General features: G+C 57.1%; 1 protein-coding gene across 2 annotated transcripts in view; it reads right to left on the reverse strand.

Moving 5' to 3' along the window:
* The window catches only part of LOC144594328 (glucose-6-phosphate isomerase-like), a 36,756-nt gene that overhangs the window by 1,728 nt on the left and 17,345 nt on the right, over positions 1 to 17,683 (reverse strand). The window contains exons 1-14 of one of the 2 annotated variants that reach the window (XM_078400698.1): positions 13,945 to 14,035; positions 13,586 to 13,654; positions 13,199 to 13,318; positions 11,845 to 11,928; positions 10,761 to 10,907; positions 10,296 to 10,367; positions 9,779 to 9,823; positions 8,442 to 8,495; positions 7,678 to 7,738; positions 6,754 to 6,797; positions 5,391 to 5,543; positions 3,136 to 3,265; positions 1,699 to 1,775; positions 120 to 248 (exon numbers count right to left, since the gene is read on the reverse strand). In XM_078400698.1, the coding sequence (XP_078256824.1) occupies positions 120 to 248; positions 1,699 to 1,775; positions 3,136 to 3,265; positions 5,391 to 5,543; positions 6,754 to 6,797; positions 7,678 to 7,738; positions 8,442 to 8,495; positions 9,779 to 9,823; positions 10,296 to 10,367; positions 10,761 to 10,907; positions 11,845 to 11,928; positions 13,199 to 13,318; positions 13,586 to 13,654; positions 13,945 to 13,965 (1,206 nt within the window). In that variant the 5' untranslated portion in view covers positions 13,966 to 14,035. Of the gene's footprint in view, positions 1 to 119; positions 249 to 1,698; positions 1,776 to 3,135; positions 3,266 to 5,390; positions 5,544 to 6,753; positions 6,798 to 7,677; positions 7,739 to 8,441; positions 8,496 to 9,778; positions 9,824 to 10,295; positions 10,368 to 10,760; positions 10,908 to 11,844; positions 11,929 to 13,198; positions 13,319 to 13,585; positions 13,655 to 13,944; positions 14,036 to 17,683 lie in introns of those variants that run through there. The other variant, XM_078400699.1, reaches the window with a different exon arrangement.

Here is a 17,683-nt window from a genome sequence, read left to right on the forward strand (position 1 = left end):
AGAGATGCAGAGAGCGGTGGAACAGAGAGGGAGAGTGTGTGTGAGCACAGTAGAGAGAGCGACAGGGACTGGTGTGTGATGGTATGTGACCCCCCCCCCACTGTGTGAACCCCCCTGACCTTGTGGGGCACCAGCCTGTCGAGAGCCTCCCCACACATGCCGGCAGCCTGCAGCTCTGCACGCGCCTCCTCCTCTGTCTTCCCCTTCATCAGTGCCTCCGTCTGGGCCAGGAAGTTGGCCAGCAGGATCTGTGGGAGTAACACAGGGGTAGACACACAGCTGCACTCCCCCCACCCCAACTCCACTCCAGACCCACCCCCTCCCCTCCCCTCCACACCCACCCCCTCCCCACCCACCCCAACTCCACTCCAGACCCCCCCCTCCACACCCACCCCCTCCCCTCCACACCCACCCCCTCCCCTCCACACCCACCCCAACTCCACTCCAGACCCCCCCCCTCCACACCCACCCCCGACCCCTCCACTGGGACACCAGCAAAACACAGGCAGCCAGCCTCACGCCAACTGGAGACTCCTCCCCACCCCCCACTGAGACACGAGGGCAGGGGGAGGCCAGATAGCCGGGGGGGGGGGGGGGGGAGCACAGAGGGAGTGACAGGGGGCACAGTGCCTAGGTTGGCATCTCCTTGGGTCATGTCTGTGCCCCCATTGCCCACTCCAGCACACAGTCGTGACGGATCACAGCTCAGTTTGGAACGGCTCTACTGGATCTGGTGTACAGGCTTGTAAACTGCAACGGGTGCAGAGATTCACCAGGATGTTGCCAGGACTCGATGGCCTGAGCTAGTGAGAGAGAGTGGGCAGGCTAGGACTTGATTCCTTGGAGGGGCGATCTGATAGATGTGAACAAAATCGTGCGAGGAATAGATCGGGTAGACGCACAGAGTCCCTCCCCAGGGTAGGGGAATCGTGAACCAGAGGACATAGGTTTAAGGTGAGAGGAAGAAAGATTTATAGGAATGTTGAGGGGCAACTATTTTTACACAATGGGTGGTGGGTGTATGGAACGAGCTGCCAGAGGAGGTAGTTGAGGAGGTACTATCACAATATTGAAGAGATATTTGGACAGGTACAGGGAAGGATAGTTTCAGGGGGATTTGGGCCAAACAGGGGCAGGTGGGACTGGTGTAGATGGGGCATGCTGGTCGGCAAGTTGGGCTGAAAAGCATTTCCAATCTGTGCAACCATGAGCCAAAAACAGAAACTGGTGCAGGGTGCAGCACAGGAGCAGGCCCTTCGGCCCACAATGTGTGCGCTGGACATGCAGCCAGATTAAAACCCATGTTCTCTGTCTGCAGGTGAACAGTCACCTGCATGCCCGTGCCGACAGGCGTGCTGATGGAGAGCGGAGTGGTGGGCTGGAGAGGGATCAGGTACAGGAATGCTCAGCCCCATCCCCTCCCTGGACCCCAGCTACGCCCACACCAGCCGCTGACTGACACGTACCTTTTTTTTTTAAAACCAAAAATAATTTATTCAATTATTTAAAATAATATTTACAGTACAATATAAAACGAAACAAAACCCACCACCATAATATGAGTCAAACAAAAATACTAAATGAACTACTATATAACTATATTGCAATCCATATCGAGGATGACTTCCACCCCACCCAGTGCCCAAGGGTCCCGGAGATCCCCCCAGGGCACCCGTGGACAGTGCCCCGCACACGTACCTTGTGGTGCAGCCCTTCCCGGATGGGGTTCTGGGTCTGCACAGGGATGAGGAAGTCTGCGGGAATCATGCGTGTTCCTGCGGGAAGGAGGCATGTGGTGGCGTGATTAATGACAGTTCAGAAGACAGCAGCTCCGGCAGTAACCACCACATTTCCTCTCCCTCATCACTACATCCACTGTTCACATCCATGTATCCCATCATTACCTCCTCTTTCCAAGCCAACTATGGCCCATTACGGGCTTCACCCATCCGTTGCCAGCCCTGCTTTGTTCTGGCCTTTTCCTACCTCCATTTCCCTCCCCTCTACTTTCAATCTGAAGGGTCCTGACCCAAAACATCACCCATCGTTTTTCTCCAGAGATGCTACGTGACCCACTGAGATACTCCAGCATTGTGTCTATCTTCAGTTAGAGAGTCAGCAGGTCACCGAATACTCCAATAAACGTCCACAAATGCACTGCAGAAAATATCCTGACTGGTTGTATCATGACCTGGTTTGGCAGTTCCAACGCACAGGAATGCGAGAGTCTGCAGAGAGCAGTGGACTCAGCCCGGTCTATCGCGGCTACAGCCCTCCCCACCATCTAAAGCATCTACACCGGGCGCTGTCTCAAGAAGGCGGCATCTATCATCACGGATCCCCACCATCCGGGCTGTGCCCTCTCCTCACTGCTATCGTCAGGCAGGAGGTACAGAAGCCTGAAGTCCCACACCACCAGGTTCAGGAACAGCTACTTTCCTGCAACCATCAGGTTCCTGATCCGACCCGCACGACCCTAACCCCACCTCAGCAACACAACACTACGACCACCACTTGCTCTACCATGGACTTGTTTCCAATTGTGTTTTCCACTAGTAGCTTGGTTGTTTTTGCAGTCTTCTTTCTTTTAGCAATTGTGCAAGTATGCGTAATTTCTGTTTAGTGTTGTCTGTCTGTGCCTGTGATGCCGCTATAGGCAAGGCTTTCATTGCACTACCTCACCACAATGCACACGGCAATAACTGCATTGAGAACTGCAGATTCTGCATTTACCAAAGACATAAAGTGCTGCATGCTATGCAAACACATCAGTGGATCAGGCAGCATCTCTGGAGAACATGGACAGGTGACATTTCAAGTCAGAACGTGTGAAGGGTGATGACCCAAATCGTCACCCATCCTTTTTCTTCAGAGATGCTGCCTAACGTGCTGAGTTACTCCAGCACCTTGTGTCTACTGTATCTTCACCCGAGAACTATATCCTGCACTCTGTATCCTCCACTTTACTCTACCTATTGTACTCGAGTTTGAATTGATTGTATTTGTGTAGTATTACCTGATGTGTTTACCCCTCTCTCTGACCTGCACCCCCACCTCACGCTCCCTCTCCCTGACCCACCCCCACACTGACAGACCCCCTCCCCTGGCGGTGGGCAGGGTCTGGGGCAGACTGACCCTGGTGGATGAGCTGGTAGAAGGCGTGCTGCCCGTTGGTACCAGGTTCCCCCCACACGATGGGCCCCGTGTTGTAGGTCACACGTGCACCGCTGCTGGTCACGGACTTGCCGTTCGACTCCATGTCGCCCTGGAGACAGAGGGGTTGGATTAGACCATCGCTGCACGAGGTATCTACCATGCACGCTGGCCACAGTGCGGTGACACCCCTCCCCCAGTCCACCAACTCCACCGCCCTAAAACGCCCCCCACCTCCATCCCACTGCCCCACTCCCACCGTCCCCCATCTCACCCCCACTGCCCCACACACCCATCCCACCCCCTCTGCCCCACACCCCCATCCCACTCCCACCGTCCCACACCCCCATCTCACCCCTACTGCCTCCGGCCCCCCCTCGCAGGGGTGGGGGGGGGGTTGGAGGATTAGATTGGGCGAGGTGGGACACAGGCCCACCCACACATAGACCCACCCACACACGCGCACAGACCCACCCACACACACGCACAGACCCACCCACACACACGCACAGACCCACCCACCAACACAGACCCACACACACACACGCACAGACCCACCCACACACACGCACAGACCCACCCACACACTCGCACAGACCCACCCACACACACGCACAGACCCACCCACCAACACAGACCCACACACACACACGCACAGACCCACCCACACACACGCACAGACCCACCCACACACACGCACAGACCCACCCACCAACACAGACCCACACACACACACACGCACAGACCCACCCACACACGCGCACAGACCCACCCACACACGCACAGACCCACCCACACACACGCACAGACCCACCCACACACACGCACAGACCCACCCACACACACGCACAGACCCACCCACACACACGCACAGACCCACCCACACACACGCACAGACCCACCCACCAACACAGACCCACCCACCAACACAGACCCACACACCAACACAGACCCACACACACGCACAGACCCACCCACACACACGCACAGACCCACCCACACACGCACAGACCCACCCACACACACGCACAGACCCACCCACCAACACAGACCCACACACACACACGCACAGACCCACCCACACACGCGCACAGACCCACCCACACACGCGCACAGACCCACCCACACACACGCACAGACCCACCCACCAACACAGACCCACACTCACAGACCCACACACACACACCCTCACAGACCCACACACACTCACAGACCCACACACACTCACAGACCCACACACACTCACAGACCCACACACACTCACACACCCACACACACACAGACCCACACACACTCACAGACCCACACACACACACACACAGACCCACACACACACAGACCCACACACACACAGACCCACACACACTCACAGACCCACACACTCAGACCCACACACACACACACACCCACACACACACAGACCCACACACACTCACAGACCCACACACACTCAGACCCACACACAGACCCACACACTCACAGACCCACACACTCACAGACCCACACACACTCACAGACCCACACACACTCACAGACCCACACACACTCAGACCCACACACACTCAGACCCACACACACACACACACACACACACAGACCCACACACACACAGACCCACACACACACAGACCCACACACACTCACAGACCCACACACACTCAGACCCACACACTCACACACCCACACACACTCAGACCCACACACACACACACACACCCACACACACTCACAGACCCACACACACACAGACCCACACACACTCACAGACCCACACACACTCACAGACCCACACACACTCAGACCCACACACACACACACACCCACAGACCCACACACACACAGACCCACACACACACAGACCCACACACACTCACAGACCCACACACACTCACAGACCCACACACACTCACACACCCACACACACTCAGACCCACACACACACACACACACACCCACACACTCACAGACCCACACACACACAGACCCACACACACTCACAGACCCACACACACTCACAGACCCACACACTCACAGACCCACACACTCAGACCCACACACTCACAGACCCACACACTCAGACCCACACACTCACAGACCCACACACTCACAGACCCACACACTCACAGACCCACACACTCACAGACCCACCTACCCACACACTCAGACCTACCCACACACTCACGCCCCCCCCCCCCACCCCCTCACCCCCAGGTTGTGCTGAGCTGTGGGGTCCTTACCTGCTGGAAGTAGGCGGCGAAGCGATGCATGTACTGATCGTAGGGCAGCAGAGCGTGGGTCTCCATGCGGTGGAAGTTGATGTACCAGACCCCCAGCAGGGCCAGTAGCACGGGGGCGTTACACTCCAAGGGGGCATTGCAGAAGTGCTGGTCCTTGGGATTGAGAGGGAGTGTGAGCAGGGAGTGGTGACGGGTTGTGTAACACGGACACACACCAGTGGCCCGTGCTGCAGGGGCTGGCTGATCACGTGGACGGAGCGGTGAAGGGGGCGGGCGGTCGACTGGCCTCCATTGGTCGGGGCATTGGGTACAAGGGTCAGGTGTCACGATGCAGCTTTACAGCACTTTGGCCAAGCTGCATTTACATTGCAGCTCCACCAAGAGTTTCGGTGGTGGACCGTAATTGTGTGCAGTTCTGGTCACCCCAATACAGGAAGCATGTGGAGGCTTTGGAGAGGCACCCAAAAGGTTTACCAGAATGCTGCCTGGATTAGAGGGTGTTAGCTAAAGGGAGACGTTGGACAGACTTTTCTCTGGAGTGTCTGAGGTTGAGGGGAGACAGTCAGAAGCTATCAATAATCTGACATGGTCAAAGAGACTGACAAGGGTGGTACTGGGATGTAGGCAGGACTCGAGTCATAGGAGAGGATGGATTGCTGGGAGTTTAATCCTCAGAGCACAGGGGGCTGAGGGGTGATCTTATACAGGTGGATAAGATCATGAAGGAAACGAAGGTGAATGGAGGGTCTTTTCCCAGAGTAGGGGAATCAAGAACCAGAGGGTATAGGTTTAAGGTGAGAGGGGAAAGATTTAATAGGAACCTGAGGGGCAACCTTTTCCCACACAGACAGTGGTGGGTGCATGGAATGAGCTGCCAGAGGAGGTAGTTGAGGCAGGGGCTATGACAAAATTTGGACTGGTACATGGATAGGAAAGGTTTAGAGGGGTACAGGCCAAACGCACGCAGGTGGGATTAGTGTAGAGGGAGCATCTTGGCCAGCACAGAGATGTTAGGCCAAAGGGCTTGCATTCGTTCAGAACCTTCAGTCCTGCGAGCCCTCCGAGAGTGGTGGGCACCGAGCTGTGGGAGAGGGGGGGGGGTGAATGTCCCACTGCCCCTGGAGGTGGGGGAGAGCTGGGAGGGGGAGAGCGGGCAGGGGGAGAGCGGGGCAGGGGGAGAGCTGGGAGGGGGAGAGCGGGGAGGGGGAGAGCGGGGAGGGGGAGAGCGGGCAGGGGGAGAGCGGGCAGGGGGAGAGCGGGCAGGGGGAGAGCGGGCAGGGGGAGAGCGGGCAGGGGGAGAGCGGGCAGGGGGAGAGCGGGGAGGGGGAGAACGGGGAGGGGGAGGCTGTGGCCGAACATTTACCATCCAGTGGGCTCCTTTCAGCAGCTGGGAGAAGTTGTCGAAGCCTGTGGAGTGAAGCGAGAGTCAGTGTGGGAGCAGCAGGGACCCGGGCAGAGCCGGGGCTGGGGGTCATTCACAGATCACCCACTGCCAGCTGCAGCATGGCTACCAATGGTGTTCAGGTTTACTATTGTCACGGGTACAGAGAATCTGCAAAGTCTTGCGTGCTATCCAATTTTGTGCGGCACGGTGGCGCAGCGGTAGAGTTCTGTCTTACAGCACCAGAGACCCGGGTTCGATCCTGACTACGGGTGCTGTCTGTGCGGAGTTTGTACGGTCTCCCCATGACCTGTGTGTGTTTTCTCCGGGTGCTCCAGTTCCCTCCCACATGGACGTAAAGGTTGGTAGTTTAATTGGCCAATTAGGTGTGTTCCTCGTGTGTTGGATAGTGTTAGTGTATGTGTGATCACTGGTCGATGCCGACTCGGTGGGCCGAAGGGCCTGTTTCCAGTGCGGGAAGCTGAGGGGTGACCTAGTGAGGCGTACAAGACCATGAGGGAGACAAAGTGGACGATCAGTCTTTTTCCAGGGGAGAGGATTCCAAATCTGATGGGCACGGGCTTAAGGTGAGAGGAGGGCGGTTTAAGAGGAGGGCGGTTTAAGAGGAGGGAGGTTTAAGAGGAGGGAGGTTTAAGAGGGACCTCAGGTGGAATCTTTTCACTCACAGAGCCATCCGTATCTGGAATGAGCTGCCAGAGGAAGCTCTAGATGTGGATACAATTACAACATGTGGACAGATCAATGGATAGGAAGGGTTGAGGGGGTTATGGCCCAAATGGGACTAGCCCAGTGTGGCGCTGTGGTCAACATGGGCAAGGTGGGCTGAAGGGCCTGTTTTCATGCTGTTGGGCCCTGTGACACTGAGACAAGCAAAGCTGTGCCTACCGATGTGCAGCGCGATGGAGAGGCCAATGGCTGACCACAGTGAGTAACGGCCTCCAACCCACTGTAAACAAGAGAGACGCATGTAAGAGGTGGACAGCCTGAGGCATGGGTGCAGAGTCACGCCCTTCCACCCAGAGTCTATCCCCCACTCAATCATGGCTGATCTATCTCTCCCTCCCAACCCCATTCTCCTGCCTTCTCCCCGTACTGATCAAGAACCTGTCAAACTCTGCTTTCAAAATGCCCAATGGCCGGGGGGAGCGAGGGAGGAGAGAGGCTCGACTCACTCAGGGAACACGATCAGCAGATGCAGGTGCCAACAGCGTTTAACACCAGCCACCTCTGAACTTTATGGAAAGGTCGCGGACCAAAATAACCCTCGGCCCCGGGAACCTGAGCCGGCAGAGGGAGCAAGGACTCGATCCCCCACTCCCCCCCCCCCCCACGTCAGGCACTTCACCACACCATCCCCAACCCCCCCCCCCCCCACCGACCACATCACCACACCCTCCACCCCCACCATCCCCAGTGAACTCTTCCCCCCCCCCCCATCGACCACATCACCACACCCTCCCCCCCCCCACGGAGCTCACACACCTCCCCCACCCTCCCTGGGCAGTCCCCCCTCACCAGCAAGCTCGCACCCCACCCTTCTCCAAACACAGACACCCTTCACCCAGCCCCCCCCCCCCCACCTCGTCCCCGGGCACACACCCCCACCCGGGCGATCTCAGGCACCACCCCCCCTCTCCCCACACACTCACGTCCCAGAACTCAAACATGTTGTTGGGGTCGATGCCAAACGCCTTGACCTTGTCCTGTGGAGAGAGCAGAGGGAGGGGTCAGACAGAGGGGGGGGGGGGGTGGAGGGAGGGAGGGAGGGAGGGAGGGGCGGCGCGGACCCTCACTGACCGGGAGCAGGGCAGAGGGGGCCGTCACTGCCCCATGCCCGGGTCAGGAGGGGATAACTCTGGAACATTCTCCTTCCCGCGGATGATCTCACACGGCACGGCACTGGTGGGAGGGAGGGGGTCCTGGGATTTAGACCCAGGGCAGGGGGGGGTCGGCGACTGGGGAAGGTGGTCAAGTCTCCAACTCTGACCAACCTCTACAGACGCTGCCAGTAGTCATGCAATAACTACAGTTCCCTGCTGGGAAAGACTGGCCACCCTGCGATCCCATCCTTCTCAGAAGACAGGAAATTCAGCATGTCTCCAATGACTCTCACCAACTTCTACAGATGCGCCATAGAAAGCATCCTGGCAGGATGCATCACAGCCTGGTTTGGGAACGGCTCTGCCAACGACCGCACCAAACTGCAGAGAGTTGTGGCCAGTACTGAGTCCATCACACAGACCACCTCCTCACCACCGACTCCATCCACACCAAACTCTGCTGCACCTTTTATACAGCACGGAAATAGGCCCTTTGGCCCATCTCGTCTCTGCCGACAAAGATGCCCATCCAAGCTGGTCTCAGTTAGAATCTGCATGTTGCTGTGGAAAACATTTGGTAAAGTGCCAGAGAGAAGATCTGGGAACCAAGTGCTGGAGTAACTCAGCGGTTCTGGCAGCATCTCTGGAGAACATGGGTAAGTAACGTTCTCCCCGTGACCGTGTGGGTTTTCCCCGGGTTTTCTCCCACACTCCAAAGACATACAGGTTTGTAGGCTAATTGGCTTCTGCAAACTATAAACTGTCCCTGGTGTGTTGGATAGAACTAGGGTACGGCGTGATCGCTGGTCGGAGTGGATTTGGTGGCCGAAGGGCCTGTTTCCAGGGTAGAGGGCTGAGGGGTAATCGTATTGAGGTGTACAAGATCACGAGGGTTGTATAAACGAAACCAAACTAAAACCCTGGGCATCGGAGCAGTCCCACAGCCCCGGGCCGCCCACATAGACATTGACCACACTCAAGATGGACACAAAGTGCTGGAGTAACTCAGCGGGCCAGGACGTCTGATAGGGTCGCAACCCAAAACGTCACCCATCCCTTCTCTCCAGACATGTTGCCTGTCCCGCCGAGTTACTCCAGCACTTTGTGCCTGTCTCCTGTATAAACCGGCATCTGCAGTTCCCATCCGACACGTCGACGACACTCACCCCATTCGTGGAGAGAGCAACAAAGTGCTTGGCCACGGCCGCGGGCTGCGGAGAGACCGGACAACGGTTAGTGCCGACTGGAGACCAGAGGGGACACCGCCCTCTCCCCGAGGCCTCAGCTGTGACAGCCCCCGCCAGAGAAAGCTCACCCAGCCAGGGGGTGAGAACCCTCACCCCCCCCCCCCCACCCAACCCCCCCCTCCCCCACCCAACCCCCCCCCTCCCCCGCTGGGGCGAATACTGCAAAATACAGTGGAACCACAGCCAACACTCCCATCCCTGCACCCTCCCCCTCCCCCAGCCCCTCTATCTCCCCTCGCACCTACTAAGGCCCATCGTCTCCCCACCCCTCCAAACCCCCACCCTCAGCTCTTTATTCCTCTGTCCAAGCCACTCTCCTCCATTCTCCTTCCCTCCACCCTATACCACCCCCCTCCCCCCAACCCTCTCCCCTCTCCCCCCACCCCTCCCCTCCTCACCTCTCCCTCCCCCCCCTCCCCTCTGGGGCATCACTCACGTCCTTGGCCGTCTGCAGGAACCACTCTTTAGCCGACTCCGCGTTGGTGATGGTCTCCTGGGTGGTGAACGTCTGCAACACCCCACACGGTCACCCACACGGTCAGCAAACCACCCCCCCACCACAATCCCCTCACCCCCCCCACCACCCACCCACCACTCCCCTTACCCACCCACCACAATCCCCCCTCACCCCCCCCACCCACCCACCCACCCACCACTCCCCTTGCCCACTCACCACAATTTCCCCACCCCACCCTTCCCCTCCTCCCACCACTCTCCCACTCTCCCACTCCTCTCAACCACCCACCCCTCCCCTCACCACTCCCCAAACCCCTCCCCCACCCCCCTAAACTATCTCAGACCACTGGAGCCCGGCAACCCTCCTCTGGGACCACACTCACCCTTCCCCCCCCCCTCCACAGGCAACCCCAGGAGGTTTGTGGCCGCACTCTCACTCACTCACCTTGGAGGCGATGATGAAGAGGGTGGTCTCAGGGCTGAGCTCAGCCAGGGTCTTGACCATGTGGGTTCCATCGATGTTGGAGACAAACCAGACCTTGGGCCCACACTTGCCGTAGGGCTTCAGGGCCTCCGTTACCATCAGCGGCCCCTGGGGAGGAGAGTAAATGGTGGGCGACGGTCCCAGAGACAGTGACAGACCCGTCCCCACCGGTACTGTACCCCAGTGTTACAGTGACACACCCACCCCCACCAGTACTGTACCCCAGTGTTACACAGTGACACACCCATCCCCACCAGTACTGTACCCCAGTGTTACACAGTGACACACCCGTCCCCACCAGTACTGTACCCCAGTGTTACACAGTGACACACCCATCCCCACTGGTACTGTACCCCAGTGTTACACAGTGACACACCCATCCCCACCAGTACTGTACCCCAGTGTTACACAGTGACACACCCATCCCCACTGGTACTGTACCCCAATGTTACACAGCGACTCACCCGCCCCCACCAGTACTGTACCCCAGTGTTACACAGCGACACACCCATCCCCACTGGTACTGTACCCCAGTGTTACACAGCGACACACCCATCCCCACTGGTACTGTACCCCAGTGTTACACAGCGACACACCCATCCCCACCAGTACTGTACCCCAATGTTACACAGTGACACACCCATCCCCACTGGTACTGTACCCCAGTGTTACACAGCGACACACCCATCCCCACTGGTACTGTACCCCAGTGTTACACAGCGACACACCCATCCCCACTGGTACTGTACCCCAGTGTTACACAGCGACTCACCTGCCCCCACCACTACTGTACCCCAGTGTTACACAGCGACAGACCCATCCCCACCGTACCAATAACCGTACTTTGTTCGAAGCAGATTACACACAATATCATGACTGCCAGCTGAGTGATTTGCTAAAATACCCACCCCTTGCCGTCCCCAACCCCCACCCCTCCTGTCACTCCTCTTGCCCCACCCACCCCTTGACCCCCTCTGGTTTTCCATCCTTGCCCCTCACTGCCCCTCCATCAGCCCCGGTGACGGGGGAGGGGGGGGCAACTCACCAGGTCGGACCCCCCGATGCCCACGTTGACGATGTCGGTGATGGCTTTGCCCGTGAAACCCTTCCACTCGCCACTCCTCACGCTCTGGAACAGAGGCAGGCCGGTAGTACCAACGCACAGTACACCCCACTAATCCCGAGACCCCACACTGACCCCCCCATGACCACCCACACTGACCCCCCCATGACCACTCACACTGACCCCCCCCATGACCACCCACACTGACCCCCCATGACCACTCACACTGACCCCCCCATGACCACACTGACCCACCCATGACCACACTGACCCCCCCATGACCACTCACACTGACCCCCCATGACCACCCACACTGACCCCCCATGACCACTCACACTGACCCCCCATGACCACACTGACCCCCCATGACCACCCACACTGACCCCCTAATGACCACCCACACTGACCCCCCATGACCACTCACACTGACCCCCCCATGAACACCCACACTGACCCCCCCACGACCACCCCCCATGATCCCCCACGACCACCCACACTGACCCCCCATGACCACCCACACTGACCCCCTCATGACCACTCACACTGACCCCCCCATGACCACCCACACTGACCCCCTCATGACCACCCACACTGACCCCCCCATGACCACCCACACTGACCCCCCATGACCACCCACACTGACCCCCCATGACCACCCACACTGACCCCTCCATGACCACCCACACTGTACCCCCCCATGACCACCCACACTGACCCCCCATGACCACCCACACTGACCCCCCCATGACCACCCACACTGACCCCCCCATGACCACCCACACTGACCCCCCCATGACCACCCCCCACCCCCCGACATGAAGCACCCGCCGGGTGATCTTGCCGCAGGGCACTGATCAGAGCCAGCAGCGGTGTGTAACTAGGGTCCTCGCTGGCTACACCCCCTGGTATTGGGGGAATAAGCTCTGCCTTCCTAAACTGAACACTGTCAGTGTTTTGTGTTTCCAGGTGCAGAGGCAACTGTGTGAAGTGCGCGGTGGCCCAGCGGTAGAGTTGCTGCCTCACAGCGCCAGAGACCCAGGTTTGTTCCTGATTACGGGTGCTGTCTGTACAGAGTTTGTACGTTCTCCCCGTGACCTCATGGGTTTTCCCCAGGGTGTCAGATAGTGCTAAAGTACAGGGTGATTGATGATTGGCATGGACGAAGGGCTTGTTTCCGCCCTGTATCTCTAAACTGAACTAAAATGCAGGCGGTCAGTGTTATGACCGTCTCTGCCACCGCCCACCCTGCCCTCCCCTCCCTCCCTCCCTGCCCACCCTGCCCACCCCGCCCCACCCCTCTGCCACCGCCCACCCTGCCCTCCCCATACTCCGCTACCTGGCAGAAGGTCTTCATCTTGTCGAGCACGGCGGTGACCTCAGGCATCACGTCCTTGCCCTCCACCATGATGGGCACGTCCGCACGGTTCCTCAGCGCTATGTGCAGCACCGCACGGTTCTGGGGGACGGGGAGACATTACAGGGGGTGCAGGGTAGAGTGACAGTGAGAGACAGAGAGGGAGAGAGACAGAGAGGGAGAGAGACAGAGAGGGAGAGGCGGAGAGAGACAGAGGCGGAGAGAGGGAAAGGCGGAGAGAGGGAATGGCGGAGAGAGGGAATGGCGGAGAGAGGCAGAGAGGGAGACAGGCGGTGACAGATGGAAAGATGGACGCAGAGAGGCACAGACAGACACCACTCTCTCCATAAGACCAGTCCTCCCCCTCACCTCAGTGAAGTTGATCTTCTCCCCGGCAAACATCCGTTCCCGTGCCTTCTCCACATTCCTGGTCTTGGCCTGACAGGGAGGGAGGGAGACGGTGAGAATTAAACCCCATCGCCCCTCAGCCCTGGCATCAGGAGGGCATGCAGGTACAGCTCCAGACACCCCCATCCCCGCCCCCCCCCAACTTTCACCCCCCCCCCACAACCCTGACTCCCCCAACCACCACCCCCCCCCCCTCCCCGACACAGCCAGGCGCACAGCAGGCAACAGGCAGAGTCTCCACGGAGATCTCCCCGCAGAGGGGGGGGGGGGGGGGGGGAGCAGGCAGGTGCCCCACACCCCCCCCCCCCCCACTCACTCACCAGGTCGATGAGCATCTTCATCACGTCGTCAGTGACCAGATTCTTGGAGTAATCCAGCAGCAGCTCCCCACCATCGGTGTTCAGCGGCAGACTGAGGGCAGGCAGGGAGGCACCATTACAGCACGGCGTTCACACACAGCCCCCCACACACACACACACCTCCTGCAAAACGTCACAACCCCCTCACTGCACAGTTATACCCCTGCCTGACCACCTAAGATATTCATCTATCAGGACTCTCTTCAATAGGGCAACAGAGTAGCACAGTGGGTAAACTTCCTCTGCTCCCTCTCCAAAGCCCCCACCCCCTCCCTGGAGTGGGCCGACCGGAACTGCACACACTACTACAAACCTGGCCTCACCAAACTGTTCAAGATGGGTCTCGACCCAAAACGTCACCTATCCATGTTCTCCAGAAATGCTGCCTGATCCACACAGTGACTCCAGCAATTTATGTCTTTCCTTTCCCCCCCCCCCCCCCCCCCCAAGTCACAGGGAGAAGGTACAAATGTACAGACAGCACCCATAGTCAGGATCAAAACAGTTTCCTGGCACTGTGAGGCAGTAACTCTACTGCTGCGCCACCGTGCTGCCCCGTCTCTTCCCCTGAAGCTGAGGGGAGAGATTGAAGAGGGAGCTCGGGGGGAATCTTTCCACTCAGAGGGTAGTCCGTATCTGGAACAAGTTGCCAGAGGAAGCTTTTGAAGTGCCTCAGAAGGCAGTGGAGGCCAATTCTCTGAATGCATTCAAGAGAGAGCTGGATAGAGCTCTTAAGGATAGCGGAGTCAGGGGGTATGGGGAGAAGGCAGGAACGTGGTACTGGTTGAGAATGATCAGCCATGATCACATTGAATGGCGGTGCTGGCTCGAAGGGCCAATTGGCCTCCTCCTGCACCTATTGTCTATTGTCTAAGTGGATACAATTACGGCTTTTAAAATTCATTTGGACAGATATATGGATAGGAAAGGTTTCGAGGGATATGGGCCAAATGTTGCATTTTGGCAAGACCAAACTAGGGCATGACTTGAACAATAAGTGGTGGGGCTCGAAGTCATCAGTCAGGGTATTGATTACAGGAGCCGGGATATCAGTTTACCACCACACCAGACATCAGTAAGGACAGATCTGGAGTATTGTGTTATGGCCGCCCTGCTCTGGGAAGGATGCCATTAAACTGAAAACAAGCATAAAAGATTTACGAGGATGTTACCAGGTTAGGAGTGCTTGGGTTATTGAGAGAGGTTGGATGGGCTGGATCATTTGCCCTTGGAGCGCAGAATGCTGGAGTGTGACCTTGTGGAGATGTTCACCTTCCCCACAAGGGCAATCGAGAAGGCGAATAGCCAGTCTATTCCCCCAGGGCAGGGGAATCACGAACCAGAGGGCACTAGTTTAAGGTGAGAGGGAAAAGATTTAAGAGAGCTGAGAGGCAGCTTTTCCATGCAGTGGGTACAGGGAAGGAGCTGCCAGAGGGAGTGTAGAATTACAACATTTAAAATGCAGTTTGACGGTTACTTGTACAGGAAGCGTTTGGAGAACATGGGTCAGACACGGGGAAGTGAGACCAACACTGTGAGGCAACATGGACAGGTTGGGCCGAAGGGCCTGTTTTCGTGCTGTACAGCATCAAGACAGTCAGTGAATCACATGGGCAAGGTCAGATGTGAGCGATACAGAGACCTCAAACGTGAATAAAAGATAACCGCATACTCTGAACATAAGTGTCTAAATAAGGAAGCTGCTGGTGATGGCAGCTCTAACAGGAAGCACATTGGGCAATAAAGAAACTCAGTGACAGGCACAATCTGCACCTTCCACAAACTTAATCATGTTGCAAACCTGAGGCAGAGTCAAACCTGCCAAGTCACTATGATTCAGTCATGCGAGAGAGCTGCAGGGAACGCAAGATTCCTGCTGCTCAGCATTCCAGTGCTGCAGCTTCTTGTGTCTCTGGCAACAGTGCCTGCTCTGACCACACGGCTCAGACACACAGCACAGAGAGACAGGCCTTTGGCCCAACTCACCCACGACAGCCAACATACCCCAACTGAGGAAGACACAGAGTAGCTCAATGGGTCAGGCATCTTCTCAGGAGAACATGGATAGACGACCCAGGTGTGAAGACGGGTCCCGACCCGAAACATCACTAATCCATGTTCTCCAGAGATGCTGTCTGACCTGTTGAGTTACTTCAGCACTCGGTGTCTTCGTTTATACAACCAGCATCAGCAGTTCCTTGTTTTTACTGTACACCATCTACACTAGTCCCACCTTCCCACATTTGGCCCATATCACTCTAAACCATGTACTTGTCCATGTGTATTTTCAATGTTGTTATAGTACCTGCCTCAACTACCTCCTCGGGCAGCTTGTTCCATGCTCCCACCACCCTCAGTGTGAAATGATTGCCCCTCAGGTTCCTGTTGAACCTTTCCCCTATCTGCTTGGGGACGGTGCTAGGGGGGGTACGTAGCAGATTAAACAGAGGGTGCGGAGATGTTTCTGCTGAGCCCCTACCCCGATCCGCACACACTCACAGCCCAGCTCACGTATCCAAAGCCTGCACTCCCCTTGGCAACGGCACAGGCAGGGTAGGGCTGGGAACGCTGCCAGCTCACCCATCCCCTGACATGTCGGCAGATATCTGAGAGCACAGAGGAATCCGGAGAATTCGCAGCAACTCAGCACTATCCACCCCAACCCCATCAACCCGGGATCTCTTAATGCCGGGAAAGCGGAGTGGCAGGCACAGTGGTACGACGGTAGAGCTGCTGCCTCACAGCGCCAGAGACCCAGGTTCCATCCTGACTAAGGGTGCTGTCCGTATGGAGTTTGCAAGTTCTCCCTGTGACCATGTGGGTTTTCTCTGGGTGCTTCAGTTTCCTCCCGCATCCTAAAGACGTGCAGGTTTGTAGGTTAATTAGACTCTAAATTGCCTCCAGTGTGCAGGAGTAATCACTAGTGTACGGGGTAATCACTGGTCGGTGCGGACGAGGCAGCTCATTCCAAACACCCACCACCTTCTGCTTGAAAAAGGTGCCCATCAGGTTTGTGTTCAATCTTTCCCCTCACCTTAAATCTATCTTCTGGTTCTTGATTCCCCCACCCTGGGTAAAAGACTCTGCAGTCATCCTATCTATTCCCCACATGTTTTTCCACATATAAGATCATTAAGGGATTGGACACGCTAGAGGCAGGAAACATGTTCCCGATGTTGCGGGGGTCCCAAACCAGGGGCCACAAGTTTAAGAATAAGGGGTAGGCCATTTAGAACGGCGATGAGGAAGAACTTTTTCACTCAGAGAGTTGTGAAGCTGTGGAATTCTCTGCCTCAGGAGGCAGTGGAGGCCAATTCCCTGGATGTTTTCAAGAGAGAGTTAGATAGAGCTTAATGATAGCGGAGTCAGGGGATATGGGTGGAATACAGGAGCGGGGTACTGATTGTGCATGATCAGCCAAGATCACGGTGAATGGTGGTGCTGGATCAAAGGGCCAAGTGGCCTACTCCTGCACCTATTGTCTATTAGGTCACCCCTCAGCCTCCTGAACTCCTAGGAATGGAGTCCTAGCCAGCTCAACCTCTCCCAAGAGCTCAGGCTCTCAAGTCCTGGCAACAAACCCGTAAAACGTCTCTGCACTTGTTTCAGCTCACTGGCATCTTTCCTGTCGCAGGGTGATCAAAACCGAACACAATACTCCAAGTGCTTACACTGCAATAAAGCGAAAAGGAGTCTCCTC

Source organism: Rhinoraja longicauda, chromosome 6, assembly GCF_053455715.1.
Source record: "Rhinoraja longicauda isolate Sanriku21f chromosome 6, sRhiLon1.1, whole genome shotgun sequence".
Classification (NCBI taxonomy): domain Eukaryota; kingdom Metazoa; phylum Chordata; class Chondrichthyes; order Rajiformes; family Arhynchobatidae; genus Rhinoraja; species Rhinoraja longicauda.